At 26.6% G+C, this 14,974-nt stretch overlaps 1 protein-coding gene across 1 annotated transcript; it reads left to right on the top strand.

Moving 5' to 3' along the window:
- The first annotated feature begins 3,410 nt into the window (after positions 1-3,410).
- On the top strand, positions 3,411-8,638 carry LOC132949081 (general odorant-binding protein 69a-like). The gene is made up of 7 exons (XM_061019853.1): positions 3,411-3,575; positions 3,651-3,732; positions 3,803-3,855; positions 7,378-7,413; positions 7,485-7,584; positions 8,174-8,244; positions 8,430-8,638. Exons 1-7 carry the CDS (start codon positions 3,507-3,509, stop codon positions 8,448-8,450), a joined length of 432 nt encoding a protein of 143 aa, XP_060875836.1. The 5' UTR covers positions 3,411-3,506; the 3' UTR covers positions 8,451-8,638.
- Positions 8,639-14,974: the final 6,336 nt, after the last annotated feature.

Below are 14,974 nucleotides of genomic sequence, written 5' to 3'. Positions count from 1 at the left end.
TATTGTATTTTCTTATACTCTGTTCAACGAGAGATCCTGACACACACCGACGAAAACTGGTTCCCCCACGCAACACCCTGCCAATGGGGAACTAGTTTCGATAACATGGAGACGCGAAAGGATGCGCAGAATCGGCGTGTTCTCTCGCCGAACAGAATATAGGTACCTATTATAAACGACGGCGTTATGACAATATTATTTTTCTAAATCAGAAAAATAATTATATTATACATGTATCATACATTTTTTAAATATTTTTTAATTGATTAAATTGTAAAATATTCGCATGTAAGCCCCTAGAGTGGTCTGAAATCCAGCGCAGGTGGTTTGCCTACATGAAAATATATTGCTCACATAATTACAAACGTGTCTCACGGACAACGCCAGTCGGGATGGCTATAATATAATAATATAATCGAACGTGTCCTGACCGATCAACGTAGAGCCTAAATAATGATAGCTTGAGGATTGAAATTTTCATGGGACCTTCGTACCACCATGTAAGTATGCACTATGCAGCATGAAAGAATCTTTCAAAATTCACATTTTATAAAGTGGTGCTTCCAGAAGTATTTTGAGATTCAAGAATTCAAGATGATCGATAAACATTTTTAAGTTTTGAACACCATACATCGAATATTAAATAACGAATTGAACAAAGTTTGAATAATTTATAGAGTTGTCATGTACATTTTAACGGGCAACGAAGCCGTGTACGGTTCAGTTTGTATTATTATAATATATTACATAATTATATTTAATTAGTTGCATACAAACACGGAATATGAAATAAATTTCGAAAATAATGAGAAATTGACTCCCCTCAAAAAGCAAGGTTTGCGATTGGGACGTTTGAGTTCATAAAAATTAAGTAAAATTAATATTATTATAAAATCTATTTTATAGGCCATAGGCGTGCATTTTATTGTAAATAATGATATATTATGTATTAATACCACAAGTTGCAAGTATAACTATCGTTATTAAAATAGAAATATTTAAAAAATGTAATATTAAGTTTATATAAATAATTAATACATTGGGATCTGATATGGCATAGTGGTTGGCCGAAGTCACTAATGTGTCTGAACATCGTTCGGCGTCGCTAGATCCACCAAATAATTTGTGTTATAGATTTTTGTTTTTCGGTGTTGCAACTTATTTATTTGTAAAATATTCTTTAGATTATACACAAATTATTACTTTTAAGTCTTAAAATTTTATTTTTAACGTAATTATAATGTTTTTTTTTAAATTTAAACGGGACTTGTTATAAGTGGCAATTATAATATATTTTACCGTGGAAATACAAGGTTTTCATGGGCATATTAAAAATTGTTAATTTAATATAAACTCCAATTAATTAATGATATAAATAATTAAAATGTACTTAATACAATTTGTTTGATTTAAAAAATCAAATATGAATATATAATTGTTGTAAATAGGTTAAAAATAGAAAAAATATTAAATATAAATTATAAAGAAAATTATTTTATTTTATGATTTCTTCAGTACAGGTGTAATAATAACAAATACAAATTATAAATTAAAAAGTATAATTTAATCATTAAAGTATAAAACAAAAACATTAGTAAAATCACTATATTCATCGCTCTGCTGAGAATCTAAAGTAATACCATTGATTATAATCAATAGTAATACTGTAAGGTATCAAACCAAAGTTTAAATATGTTTACGAATTATGTTGACTATCAAGTATCAACCAAATAAAATAAATTAAGAAACTCATAAGTCTGTAGACACAACTACAACAAATCATGATAATATTATGACATATCCACGTAGCATCAGTGATTAAAACGGTATAGATTAAAAAAAGTTTTTCAAAAAAATAACACGCTCGGACATATTTATTTATATAAATAGATTAAAAAATTCAATATTATCTTAAACAATTGACATGAATTGTTTTGAAAAAAGTAACAAGTCCGTACTTGTTATATTTATCCGCTTAACATTTAGATCATGTTAAAATATTTGTTGTATTTCTCATTAATTTACGACTTATTATATGTGTGCACTAATAAAACCTATCGTGCGTTAAAATCACAAAAATGTAAGTATAAATAAAACATGTTTTAAATTTAACGTACAACTTTTGGCCTCTTAGCCATTGATATTACACGAGACAGCCAACTCGAATTTAACCTGTGTAATTTTACAAAAAATGGCCTGGACTCTCTGTAGCTTAAACTAATGAACTGGTTGACTTGGAATTTACACGGGTAGACGAGTATGTTATGTAGACGATACTTTTACAAATTTCAAGTTGATCGGAGGATTACAGCTTGTAATAAAATGTATTATGAACAATGGCCTCGTGGAGCTAAAGATGTTTCCATTATCGTTTTCCAGCTACATTCACAGCTGTATATCATATTAATTTACTAAATCCATAAAACAACAAAGATATTTTGTCCCCACAGTTTTTTACTAAAAAAAAAAAAACATACTTGTTATAATTAACATAATTATTTGAATTAAAAAATCGCACTTCATCAAATACAAACAATTAATTTCTATACTAATGAATTTAAGAAATTACTTGGCCCCTTTTTGACATCACAATTTTTCTAACTTGAGTTTTTTTTTTCTTAGCGAGGTTTCTACGAATAGTTGACTGAGTGTTTTTGTTAGGATATTATAAAAACCAGTAAACTATAATTATCAATTGTAGAAAATTACAACATAAAATAAAATGAAATTGAATTATTTTCTACTGAACATAGGATATTACACATGATTGTACTTCTACTGTTATAAGCAAAGCTTACCAAATAGACTTCATATCAAACTCATTTTTACATACAATCGTATAACAACAAATAAAAAAATATTTAAAAAAAATTAAGTTTACTAAACTATACTTATACAGGTTACAAGTATAATATACAATATTTTTAAGAAATTGCTTTTATTTTAATTTTTTGTCTGCATAAAACTTCCATACTAACAAAAATTTATCTTGCAAAATAGACCACAAATCTGAGAAATAAAAAACTTTGACCAACTGTTGGTCGTTTGTAAGTATTATTATATTTGAAGTATAAAATTATAGATGATTAAACAAATATAGGGTTTTTCATTGATACTGAATCATTATAACGTTAACAGTCTGATTATTTTTACAATTAACTAAAAAACTCTTTTCAGGGAGTTTGAGCAAAAAAAAAAAACGCAATTCGTCGATCACGTTAATTATAATAATTATACACATAACCTACCTAAATTTTAGGTAGTACAATACGATATTTGTTAGGTGGTAAGGGGCCCATTGTGACCATAATACATAACGTAATAATTGATTACGAAATTAAGTATACACATGGTGGATAATAATATGAAAGGATATTTAAAATTATAGTTCATTGCGTTGTTGACTACATTGTCTGCTAGAATAAATACACTTAACTGCCTTCAGTCGCTAATATCTTTCAACTGACAGAACACTGAAGCAAACCGAGTTGTCTCTGTGAATTAAAATGGAACATTTACGTAGCACAAACGTTGTGTTTGCAATTGTAATGGCATTGTTGGTAGTACAGTCATCTGTAAGTGTAATGGGTTATCATTTAGTTTTTCCACTGTTTAACAATAATATAATTTACATGGTTTAAATTTGTCAGACACGACCACAACCAGATGAAATGGAGGAAATAAAAAAGACACTGTACAATGCATGTGCTGGAAAGTTTCCAATTACGGAAGGTAATGATTCTGCGTAAATTTTAAGTCGAATAATGGATGATAAATTGTATGTTCCTAAATTTGTTTTCAGAAATTAAGAATAATGCGAAAAATGCAATAATTTCAGATGACCCAACTTTTAAAGTGAGTGATTTAAATCATTGTCAGATTTGTTTTGACGATGCGATTAAATAATACAATTACAATGAAATGATTTGATAATATTATGCTTAGTATATCATAAGACACATTTTATTTTGACCATTATATTTCATAAATTAAATTTGAAAAAAATTTAACTGTAGATTAGATAACACAAATTACTTGGTATTTAACTTTAATATAATATAGCCGATATAACTGGTATTGTAGGCATAGGTATAGGTACAAAGATCAAATACATACCGAAATAATATAATTATTATATAATTATATAATAGTTATATTTCAAATTTTTAGTAATTTTTATTTTTAATAAAACAGTTTAACTTTAAAATATTAAAAAGTTCGATCTATGTCCATAAAAGGAAATATACCAACCTACTTTGTTTATTTGAAATATAAATTATGCCTATTGTTTTGTTTTAATTTTATAATTATCATTCTTATTTATATTATTACCATTCTTATTTATATTATTACTAGCTGATCCCGTGCACTTCGATGCCCATTAAATGTACCAACTCTATATGACTTAAACTTTGTTCAATTCGTTATTATTATTTTTTTTTTCATTGATCGTGATGCCCGGCAATTATGGCCATTGGCTGTTTGTTTTTTGTTTGTAGGGAAGGGAACTGTAGGTGTAACACGTGTGTGTAGTTTTTGCCAGATTTTTTAGTGGGCACCCGTGGGTATCTGCCTTGCCCGGGTGAGGGATGGCGGCACTTCTTTCCGGGCAACGTGGCTTGTCCGAAGAAAAATTCCGCCCGTGAACCGTGTTTGAACCAGCGCCAGTGTGTGTCAAAACCGACGCCTTAGTCCGTTCGGCCACTCCGTCCCCCAATTCGTTATTTAATATTCGGTGTATGGTGTATTGGTGTTCAAAACTTATCTTAATTTTTTCGTTGCCCGGAAGAAAAATTCTGGTTTGCAACAGTAGGTATATTATCAGGTAGGCAATCTACTTGCGGTAGATCGCGGACCCCGTTCTGCTTATACGTAAGTTTATTATTTAACTCTAGAGTATCAAAATGATAACAAGTTTGTCATTTTTACTTAATTCGACCTTAATATAATTAATTAATACAAAATCCTAACATAACCTAACCGTACTAAAATCCGATGAATAAAAAAAAATCAAATTTAAACCTTTTTAAAATAGCATATCTTCTTCCCAGAGGGTCTAATCTACACACAAATGTTCATCTATATAATATATAAAAATGGAGCGTGAAAATGTATGTTATCTCATCAACCGAGAACGGCTGTTTTTATATATATTGACATAAAATAATAATACAAACCAACAAACACAACAGATTAACCAATAGCAACCAATATAATATAATAGGTACACTATTATTATTTTAATCTGCAACAATAAACTAAATTTTTTATTATTTAGTATATTTTTTTCTGGACGTTTTATATAATGTCCGGGTGTTATGTAGAATGACTTTCATATATTGGGCAATATGGATAATACTATGTAATTGTAAATTATAAAGCATTTTATTCATTATATTTTAACTTTATAAAACATGATAAATATTAACTAGAAAATAAACGAGGTAAATACAAAGTACAAAAATATCACTAGAGATGCAAGCACAATCGGATGGTGAGTCCATGGGTCCTGGTAAACCAATATAAACTTATACTCACCATCCGATTGTGCTTGCATATCTATTAGGTCAATCTGACAGCGAGAATTCATCTCAGAGAGATATTATTGGTTTTACCAACAACCCTTTCTTGACTGTGCTTCCTTTTTTTCGACATGATTCGCAACTATTTAAGTATAGCATAATCATATCTCTAGTGATATTTTTGTACTTTGTATTTACCTCGTGTTCCATTCTGCTTCGGCCACCGTGTCCAATTGATAAATGAACATCGTGTGTAATATCAAATAACTCTTCATCGTGTACATAATATTTAATTTCATTATTTTCAGATAAAGGTACAATTATAACTTGTTAACATTAGCAACGTTTAACACGTCGTATTTTTTAAAAAAATGTATAATCGTTCGGTTCCTTTTTTTAAAATTATTCTTTAGTTGAATTATATGCGAAATTATTTGATCATATTTAAGCTTTTTTTCAAAAATGAAGTATATGAACCTTTTTTTTCTTACAAATCATTTAAATCTACATTAAACTTTTCTTTATTCGAAATATAACTGCACTATACAAGCGATAGTTAATTTTACGAGAATTAATCAATATAGGTAAAATATTATATCTATCTATTATGGCATTATACGGTAAACACTACAATCAAATAATATGTGACTGCCCGATAAGTCGATAAGAACTAACCAAAATACCAAATCTACAGATAATAATCCAACATTGATATTTTGACTATACTTTACAATTAAATAGTAATAAAATATAATATTAGTATAGGTACCTCCTAGTTAATATGTATCATGTTTATAAAGTTAAAATATAATGAATAAAATGCTTTATAATTTACAATTACATAGTATTATCCATATTGCCCAATATATGAAGGTAATTTTACATAACGCCCGGACATTATATAAAATGCCCGGCCATTGTATAAAATGACCAAATTGTATACTCTTCCCGTAACATATAGATTATTCTTTATTAGATACCTATTGCAAATTATAAAATTAATTACCCGAGAATTGATGTTTAGTTTTACATGGATAGTTGTTATTAGTCTCTCCTAAATGTATTTAAAGTAAGAATCAATACCACGTTCGTGATAGTAATATTGGTGAATATGCTTCAATTCGCAAATAAACAATTATTAATGTTGAATGAAATTTTCCTAAAACTGTATTTTAAATTATTGAAAGGTATTATGTAAGTACATTAGATTCGACTGGATATAAATTTTATTATATTTATAGTTTTCAAAAACTCTTTAACCTTCTGAGCATTTCTGTGTGTTTAAATTAATTAATTTTCTAAGTATTTTGATGTATAACAAATTAAATTTTAATCTGCAGTCAAACCTTAGTACTTAAAGATTAGTTGAGCATAGTGGAGTATCACGGCTGGCGTCCTACACAACATTGACCTAATACGTACTAGGTACACGTTTGAAATTCAATTTCTATAAACGAAAATATACTGTAATGGAGAGTGAATTTTAAAAACCGGTAATGTGGCTCTGCTGTATAGTAGTGATGGATGTGTTATTTGAATTTAACGATAAATCGTTACTTACCTACGATAAAATATGATTCTGGTCGTAGACGGTATAGCCAGCCTATAATTATATGGATATTTTGTATTATGCAATTAAATACATTGAAATTGTTATTTGTATTAAACATTCATTTTTCTTTGAGCAAAATGTGGCGGATTGAACTCATTTTTGTCAATACTTAATAGCACATAATAATTATTATACATAAAACATTTATGTTATTATATTAACGAACCGATAAGTTTGTAATATAAATAGGTAAATTATAATTAAGTAATTTATAGCATATTAATGAATATTTTATTTTTTTAGTGCTTTTTAAGGTGTTGCTTCGACGAGATGTCTTTGGTAAGAATAGTAAACAGAGTCATCAATATATAGTTGGAAAATTAGTATAATTATTTATTTATATTGAGTAGATCGATGAAGACGGTATTCTCGATGGGGATTCAATGAAAGCAATGGCTCCGGACCATATTAAGCCAATCTTCGAGCAAGTCATCCCGAATTGTTTAAAAAGTAATATTTTTCATGTATCTAATAAATTAATTAAAATGTTTTTTTTTTTCCTTTTGAACATATTATACGTATGCAATGTGACGCAAATTGGATTAACATCAGAAAGCAACAGATTTTCTTTTGTTTTGGTACATACCACACACATTTATTTAATTGGCTTTCATCGACATTTGACGTGGTATTTCGGTTCCTGGTCAAACATTTTTCTTTACCGTAACTAATTTTAGCGAAATCCAAGCCAGGTGGTTGTTGGAATAATAAAGTGACTCTACTGAAAGCACATTACTTGGCATGCGTTAGCCACGTATTCAGAAGCGCACTTCTTGAGGTCACTCTTATACGAGACCTATTTTATGGTATAATTATATTTTCAGCACCTACTCACAAATGTATAGACAATTGTGATCTAACTGATAAAAATACAATCATTCAATTATTAGCAATAACAATACGTATAATATCGGTTTTTTTTTTAAAAAAAAAGAGACATTTTGGAGAGGATATATTTTTTTAATATTATTTACTAACTATAATTTATTATAATTAATGACTAAGTTTAAACTAATATTTATTTTTCTTATGTATGCAGATGTTAAGCAAGATGGTTGTGAAGCTTCATTCGAGTTTATAAGATGTGGTATGAAATTAAATCCATTAACTGTAAGTCACAATAAATATAATATACAAAAATAAACATTATATTTCTAAATGTCATTAAATTATATTATTTAAAGTTTAAAAACACTGAATTTTGTTATTTAAATCATGTGTTGTATATAATATAATATCTCATTTATATTATATAGATACAACTTAATAAAATCGAAATTTAATTTTGTTTACAGGTTCAACTACTGCCACTGTGATACAGTTTGGTTTCCATCATACACTCATAAATAGATAAACATAGTAAAATCGTTATTATACGAAACACTGTTAGTACGTACCTACCTAGTACGGCTTACTTGTCGATGCTAATTTCAGACTATGCAATCATTTAAATTAGATTGATTGTAATTTTGCACTTAAATAAAGAAACGGTTTTGGAACAAAATATTGTATTTTCTTATTTAATAAACGATAGCAATATCTTAATATTACTACCTTCAATCAGATAAATAATTATACATTATATTAATTATAATATTAAAATTATTTATTCATAGACCCGAAAAATGAATAAAAATACCTACTAGATTTTAGGATCTATTAAAACTGCCCAAATTGTAGATAAAATTATGTCGAATCAAATAGGTACACAGTAGGACAGTTAACACATAATTTTAATTATATTAACTATCAAGTTGTGTAATATCACTATAAAAGTTTTTTATTTATCTACAATTATTGATTTATATAATAGACGTTTATACTTAACTTAACAAAAAACACAAATAAATGTATAAAGACAATATATTATTATAAATCAAATAGCGAAAACCTCAACTAAAACGAACAAATTTATTAATGTAATTTGTTTATGTTAAAAATTCGCTGTAGTCATAATGACCTTGTATTTAATGTTCAAGTCTTTCAACTACAAAATAATTTCAGAATGTTCAGGATTTTATCTATAATTTTTGTTTAAAAAAACTTAGATGATTAAATAAGAACATCGTGACTACGTATTTTGAATATTTTTGAATTTCTTTCGTAGCAACTTATTGTCACGTCATAGTAGAAAAATATTATTACCCCATCAGAAATGAATATTAGAAAAACAGTGATTAAGTGACCAGGGTAACACCTAATACAATTAATTACTTTCTGCATGAATGATATATTTTAATTTTTTTTATATAATATTAAATTGTTTTGTAAACAAATCATTACCTTTTGAGTACTCAATACGAAAATTCAACCATTATAATGTGGTATCATAGATGCACAACTAAAAAAACTCAATATTTCTATTAATAGTATTAATCCTAATTGGGTAATTATATCGTTAGTATCGGTTCTATTATTATATCGTTAATATCTACTCGTGCGTCCAATAAATATATCAATAATACTGATTAAGCTGGTAGATGAAGCTAATTAATTATTGTATTTCTGTGTCAGAATATCAGGATATTGGTAATAATAATATTCGTTCCAGAGCTATGTCAATCGTTCATCATGAGTAATGCCAAGTGTATAATTCATCTTTAAGAAATCAATCAATTCGTGACACATTTCCTTATAGTTTAATGTTGTCATCGTTGTCATAAAACTGAGTAGATAAAATCTTTGTTTTTATAGCTTTAAAAATTTAAATTTATCGTTTTATATAGTACAAAAAGACAGTGCCAATTTAATCCTTAAGGGGATTTTACACCCGCGTGTGTTGTCTCCGTCATCAATCAAACTTAAAGGTAAAGATAATATTTAGTGTATTTTCACATTGGGTAATGGCGATATTTTAATTTTTAAAAGAGTTATGAAAATTGTTAAATTTTAACATTGCACATAGGTATTAGGTACTCATATCTTGCTTGAATACTAAAATATCGTAAAAAAACACAAAAGAAAACATAGATAGTATGCTTTTTAAATCAAAAGTTTCAAATATATAAAGACCACAATAAATTAAGCTAAAATACTTTGAAAATTATTTATTTTCTAAAAAATGCTTTTATAAAAATTAGGTAATATTTTCAAGTTGCAACAACATTTTAAAAAAGAAATAACAAAATCAATTTTCTAAACAACTCTAATTGCATAACTAAATTTTCTGTTTTTTTTCTTAGAACGTTTTTTAATTTTTTCTGATTATATTGGAAATCACTGAACTTTTCCCAAAGCACAGACTTATAGAGATAGGCGAAATATTAATTGTCCCGAAGACTGGTCGTGCCAGACGCATTATGAGAAATAGTACGAGTTTTATCATAATAGAGTGACAGAAAGGGCACTGTTCCGAGGACAGCCAATACATAGCTTTAATAGCACCCGATCCTCGTAAAAAGCTGATGTTCCGTCTAGGTATTTCTATAAGTCTATATAATTATAATATAAACCATCTTGACACTTATCTAGAGAGCAGATTACTCATATATTATCTTATATAGATCTGTGGTAACATTTATCTTTTGGTTATCTTCGATGATATTATATTTACTTATCTAGTTACATTTTATTTAAATCATATTCATTTTTCATGAATAATATTTTTCGATTACAATTTTTTTATCAGAACACTATTCAATTAATACATAATAATAGCATAATACTGTATGTACCTATATTGACTCTTAGTTACTTTATGTTTACGTAGGAAAAAAATTAAAATATATGCTATTTAAATAAAATACAAATTAGTTTAATCTACCATATTATCTAGATAAAAGTTTACACTTATCATTGCATTGTTTAAACCTTTGAATTATACAGGACTACTTGGGTAATAAATATTTCAGAATATGGTACTAAATTTTAACGTATAAACTGATTGTAAGATATCCATCTTTAGGTCATCAAGTATAAAAATTATTAAAACAAACTACAGAATACTTGTTTGACTATCGGTTTTGATATCACAACATTTTTAATAAAAAATAATCCTCTACGTATTATTCTATACAAAGAAAAGTGACGGTATCGTTAAAAAATGCATAATTTTGTTTCTCCACAGGGCATTCCTCAAACAGCATATGAAAATGTATGTATATAAAAATATTATAATCTTTATGGTATTACTATACTCAAAAATTCCAGGAACGGAATTTAAATACTTGCATAATTAAAAGGTATGATCGGGGCAATCGTGTGATTAGTGAAACACCCTTTCTTCAATATACAATATAAATATATGTTTGCCTTCTTCTATAATACCCGTGCACCAACAAAGTATATGCTTCTCTATCCATCTCCTGCCAGTACTTTAAAACTCAAATAAGCGTTTGAATACATAATGGCAAGAAATAATCAATATTTTTAAATGTATACATAATCTAGCAGTAGAAATTACTAATAATTAAGTTGAAATATAATATAAGAATCGTCTGATTATTAGTTAAGCTCGAGAAAAATAACATTTTGTAATAATATATGGATAATCTGTAAACACTGAAGTATGGGATTAATTGGAAAATATAAAATCAATTTGTATCGATTTTCAAACTTTATAAATTTTCTCAGAATTTTGTTAGTTATTTTTGACAAAGTACTATTAATGTCTATCATAGTATAGCGTATAATATTGTTTAATGAACACACATGCATTTTATCGGTCCAAGTCCCCTTAGACTACCATCTCTAATCTTTTGGTTTTTTTTTTTTTTTTGACACAACATTGGTAGATTACGTGTCAGCAAGTGGTCAGTTAGATGCGATCTAAACATATGCTCGTGAAGCTTTTAACATGATGAAAATGGTGTACTGAACTGAACAATCTGATTACGGATAATCCACTAGTATAACGTCTTGAAATTTTAGTTTTTTTTACTTATCGGATCGTTTTCCATTCATTACGAGTACACACGGTTTCTTGCGTGTATGCTATTATAGTGTTGCTAATAATAATTAATAACATATGTGTTTTTACTTGTTTGGTGATTATAAAATAGATTTTTACAGAATTATTGATAATTGCATCCGATACGAGTAATAAAATATCAGTGTGGTATAATATATTTTAGTTTTAGCCTAAGAATGTTGTGGCAATATTATATAAATATAGTTACAATTTTTTCTGGTACTTCACTGTGGTTCACCAATCATATCTGATATTAATCTCGAATATAATTTAAAATCAATATGGTCAAATTAACAATTATAAATAATTGTATCACTTTGTTAAATAGCAGTGAATCTAGGTATAAGTCATTTGTCCTTCAAAATAAGCTGTTTAAGATTTTACAATTAGTTTCGAAAACAAAATACACAGTTTTTGGTTTTTATGCTTATCAACAAAATAAAATAATTTTTTTATCTTGTCACAAAAACTTATATTTCATACCGTTTTCTTTGAGTTTCTAAGTGACAACATTTATTAGGATGAATTAAGAGATTTAAAAGTCAAATTTGTGGTTCGTGGAGTGTATATAACAATTGCTTTTACAAAACAAAGAAAGTACTAATTACAACAGTTAATTTTAAATTGTATTATTTTATGGGATTTTCAATTATTTCGGCCATGATTAAGTTAATGAATATTTTCTGTGACAAATAGTGATAGAGTAAAAATAGAATTGTGAATAGAATTATTTTACAAATATATATTATATTTTATAAAGATTATTTTGAGTCAACCCACTCATTCTATTGCACAGATATATAAAAAATACTAGATAGACGACTCCCTATTCCTACAATGTAATAATTATGAAGCCGACAAAATGGCCGAAATTCTCTTATCTAAGAGGTGAATGTTTACAAAATGTAAATTATGATAAACCGTGATATGACGGGAATCTAAAACTATTAAATATGTATTACAATGACACATCATCCACTTAAAATTAAGATTAAAAGTATAATTTATTGCAACAAACGGGAAATACAATATAGATATAATAAACAAGTTTCAAGCTCGTCCAATAAGCACATGCTTGAATTCGAGTGATCTGAGTTCATATTAAAAATGAACTAAAAATAAAAGCTTATGTTATATCATATTACAACATAATAAAGTAAAACAAAAAAGAAGAAAACAATTTAATTTAATATTAAATATAAGAGAGAATATAATTAATATATATCTTATACTTGGTGAAATTATAAAAATTGTTTAAATTAATATTATATGTATGTAATAAAAAGACTTCTAATTATTATTAGATGTTGAGTTCCATTAGTTCCAAAATAAATGCGATTAAATGGTACAATTAAATTGCAATTATTCTAAAACCTTGTAGGTATTTATAACAATACAAAGGATGAAATTTATTTGTATTAACTTTAAACATATGGTATATTGGTATAATACAATTTGCAACTCACAAGTTTGACCAAAAGTTCAATAGGACAATAGGTACCAGTTTTGTTTCGTTCGTTTTAAACATTTATATTATTATTATTATTAGATAAGGTAGTAAACCTGTTTTGATGTATTTATTTGAAATATTTTATAATTATTATTATACTAGGCCAGTTTTGGTTTTTTTTTTTTTAACATTAATTGTATTATTATTAAATTTATTAAATTAGGTAGTTTACCAGTTTTGTTTTGTTATGTTTTAAACATTTGTTTTATTATCAAATAAGATAGTATGTGTATTTGTTTTATTGATTTGAAATATAGTATTTCAAAAATATTAAATGTATGTAAAATTGTTAATTAATTAATGCCGATTGTTTTTAAAAATATTTTACAATAGAACAAATTTTTATTAAAAAAATGTAATATTCACATGCACTTATTACATAATTTACATAACTGTTGAATAAGCTTAAAGTTAATAATATGTATTTAAGACTTATGTAAGTAAATTAAGTTATTAAAATCATGAACTACCTATACAACTTTAAAGTTTAAACTTGTACTTTATAATATTAAATATTAATTATTAATTAATATGATCAATTGATAACAATAATATCTTTATCAGTGTTACGAAAATGTCAACATTCACCTCTTAGATAAGAGAATTTCGGCCATTTTCTAGGCTTCAAAAACATTTCCAAGTCGTCTATCTAGTATTTTTATATATCTGTGTTCTATTGTGTAAAGTTGAACAAACACGTGTACATGTTTATAGCTCTTGTTTAATATACATGGAATAATAACTTCAAACAATTCAGTGTCTCTTGGGGAAACATTTACACGTGATACTCTGGATTTTAACATAGAAACAATGTGTACCTATAATAGTACAAAACATATTTTATGGTGGAATAATAAATCATGATAGTAACACTAGAATAATTTTGTTTCTCTTAAAATGTAAAACCAATCGGTTTAGGGCCTATACATGCAAAATTTAAAATATAAATAACTATGGTGTCAAAAATATTATTATTATTATTATTATTTGATGTTATATCGAATAATAATTATTATTGATATGGATGAATATATCTGTACCGCTCACTACCTATTATAATTTTATAATAAATTTATATTATTTTACTGTTCCGTAATCGTTTATAAATTTCACGACATAAACTTGATATACCTTATGATATATTAAAATAATATCATACTGTATTTCGTACTGATACTGTTAATATATACAGCTAAAGCGATAATGTTATATACATTTTGCGTAAATATCAAAACTATACATATATATATATATATAAATAATTTATAACCTAACCTTGAACTATTTAATCATTATTCCTATAACTATTTCAAACGACAGTGTTTTATGGAATGGTAGGTTTACATGCAACGAGATTTGATTATTGTTTGATTTGACAACACGTTGCACAATTCACATGCATGTGCATCATAATATTATCG

This window comes from Metopolophium dirhodum, chromosome 7 (assembly GCF_019925205.1).
Source record: "Metopolophium dirhodum isolate CAU chromosome 7, ASM1992520v1, whole genome shotgun sequence".
NCBI classification, from domain to species: Eukaryota; Metazoa; Arthropoda; class Insecta; order Hemiptera; family Aphididae; genus Metopolophium; species Metopolophium dirhodum.
This window is presented reverse-complemented; position numbering and strand designations above follow the sequence as displayed.